At 43.6% G+C, this 2500-nt stretch overlaps 1 protein-coding gene across 1 annotated transcript in view; it reads left to right on the top strand.

Moving 5' to 3' along the window:
* The window catches only part of LOC134467606 (formin-like protein 1), an 83707-nt gene that overhangs the window by 55592 nt on the left and 25615 nt on the right, over positions 1–2500 (top strand). Inside the window, exon 10 of the mRNA XM_063221447.1 lies at positions 1271–1345. Coding sequence (XP_063077517.1) covers positions 1271–1345 — 75 coding nt within the window. The remainder of the gene's footprint in view (positions 1–1270; positions 1346–2500) is intronic.

Here is a 2500-nt window from a genome sequence, read left to right as displayed (position 1 = left end):
ACAGGTTTAAAATGACAAAACAGGTGCCCACACACTTAAGGGTAATGTGTACATGTCCAAAAGCACAAAAGAAAGGTCCTCTCACAGCTGCCCAGGCTGTATGTTTTATTTACTTACACGAGAAACATGTTGAGCCAATTGTGATGAAGTGAGTAGGGAGGGGCTGGTGTGCCGGACACACAGGAGTAATGTGATGACAGTGCATGGGGAAAGGGTGTACATCCACTGCCCCCTAGTGGTCAGAAAAGTTGCAACATGAGATAGCATAGCCGTTTTCTGGACTCAGAAGCTATATCCAGTGCCCCACTTTCCAAATAACCTTGTTTTACCTGTCCCACGCAAGTAGATACAACAGCCAGTCAACTAGAAAACATCAAAATGTATCCTACTCATCTATCATAATCCAATGGGATTAGTCCTGCCAGTACTGTGCAGTATGTCCATCTATGTCTATGAGCACTGTCTATGTCCATACTGTCCTAAGTCCATGTATAAGTACTTATGTCTATACTGTCTGTGTCCTTACCTAGATTAGTCTATGTCTGTATGGGAAAGCAAGAAATGTAATTTCAAATTCTTTGTATGACCAGTGCATGTAAAGAAATTGACAATAAAACCTTCTTGACTTGACTTGACTACAGTACTGCAAGTGTTAAATACCTAGCCACTTATCATTTTGCTTCTCTGCACTGCACACATACTTCTAAATGTTTGTAAACGACAAATCCATCTATTTGTACAGGTAAAATCAGGTAATTTGCAATATGTGGCACTTCACCCCCCCCCCATCTTTTCCTACTTTTTATTACATTCAAATAGCCTATGTTCATCTAATGCCATTTTATTTCAATGCTACAATACAAATAAATAAAGTATAATCATAGCTACAACTGTCACTATCTTTGCCTCTAGGTCTCTGACTATTTCTCCCTCTCTCGGCGCAACTCAGTTCAACTTCATGGCTGTGACAATACAATGAAATTATAGCAGCATCAGATTTTGTGTCTTTACAACATCACATCTCTCTCTTCAATTAAGTTCAAGGATAACTTTATTGCCGTGATTCATTGAAGCAGAGTTGTCAAAGCTGACATACAACAAGCTAATAATCTCTCTCTGTGTGTCTCCCTGTCTCTCTCTCTCTCTCCCTCCCTGTCTCTCTACCTCTCTCTCTCTCTCTCTCTCTCTCTCCCTGTCTCTCTCTCTCTCTCTCTCTCTCTCTCTCTCTCTCTCTCTCTCTCTCTCTCTCTCTCTCTCTCTCTCTCTCCAGGTGTGTGGGGAGAAGAGTCGCTTTGAGAAGCTGATGGAGTACTTCAGGCAGGAAGAGAGCAACTTTGACTTCATGGTGAGTGCAGCACCAGGGCCGCTGACAGCTTTCGCTGGGCCCAGGACAAAGTCATCAGAAAGGGCCCCCTACCCATTACATACGATGTAATGGGGAGCCAATTCTGGGCCCCCTATCTCCCTGGGCCTGGGACAACATACCCCCCTGTCAGCAGGCCTGTGCAGCACGGTGGCAACGCGGTGTGAAACACGATGGTCAGGGCCGCTGACAGCTTTGGCTGGGCCCAAGGATGAAGTCATTTTACAGTAATATGCCCCCACATATACCTGTATAGGATCTCTATGTAATGGGCCTCTTTTTCATTGGGCCCAGGCCAACTGACCTGTTAGTCTGTCACCCATTGGCTTCCCTGACAGATTCACAAGCCAATCCTGACATTTAAACAGAGGGCTGCCGGCTGTGGGGCATTCATAACTGCTCATTAAACCTCAAGTGTTTTCACTCACAAACACATCTCTCTCTCTCTCACACACACACACACACACACACACACACACACACACACACACACACACACACACACACACACACACACACACACACACACACACACACACACACACACACACACACACACACACACACACACACACACACACACACACACACACACACACACACACACACACACACACACACACACACAATAACAACTGCTCGTAAACTTCACTGTCCTATATTCCTTTGGAAACACATACGCATAGTCACATACACTCACACAAATCTTTTCTAACCCAAGACTGAGCACTTTACTGGCATACAGACACAATCCTCAGAATAGTAATGTCCACAGAGGCATGTAGTATGAATGAATCGAAGGACAACAGTCTTCAGATTTTTTCTTTGTTTATTCGCCCACTGTCCTTCGATTCATTCATTCATTCACGTTTTATGTGGGATTTAGCACCCAATTAAGAACTGTTACAATAGTCTATTTAGGCGATAGTGTGAGTGCGTCTTCTCCACTTTTGATTTTTCACAGAGGCATTTACACATTTACACATTTTTAGTCACTGAATGCCCTTGCGGGTACCACATTTATGGCTAGCATACAGTACAGCAGTGTTACAGTGTAGTAAATGGTTTTATGGTTTGCACCTTGGATGGCCCTTCTTTATATTTACACAAAGGCACAGATTTAAAGATTTAGAGATA

The sequence above is a fragment of the Engraulis encrasicolus genome, chromosome 17 (genome assembly GCF_034702125.1).
Source record: "Engraulis encrasicolus isolate BLACKSEA-1 chromosome 17, IST_EnEncr_1.0, whole genome shotgun sequence".
Taxonomy (NCBI): domain Eukaryota; kingdom Metazoa; phylum Chordata; class Actinopteri; order Clupeiformes; family Engraulidae; genus Engraulis; species Engraulis encrasicolus.
This window is presented reverse-complemented; position numbering and strand designations above follow the sequence as displayed.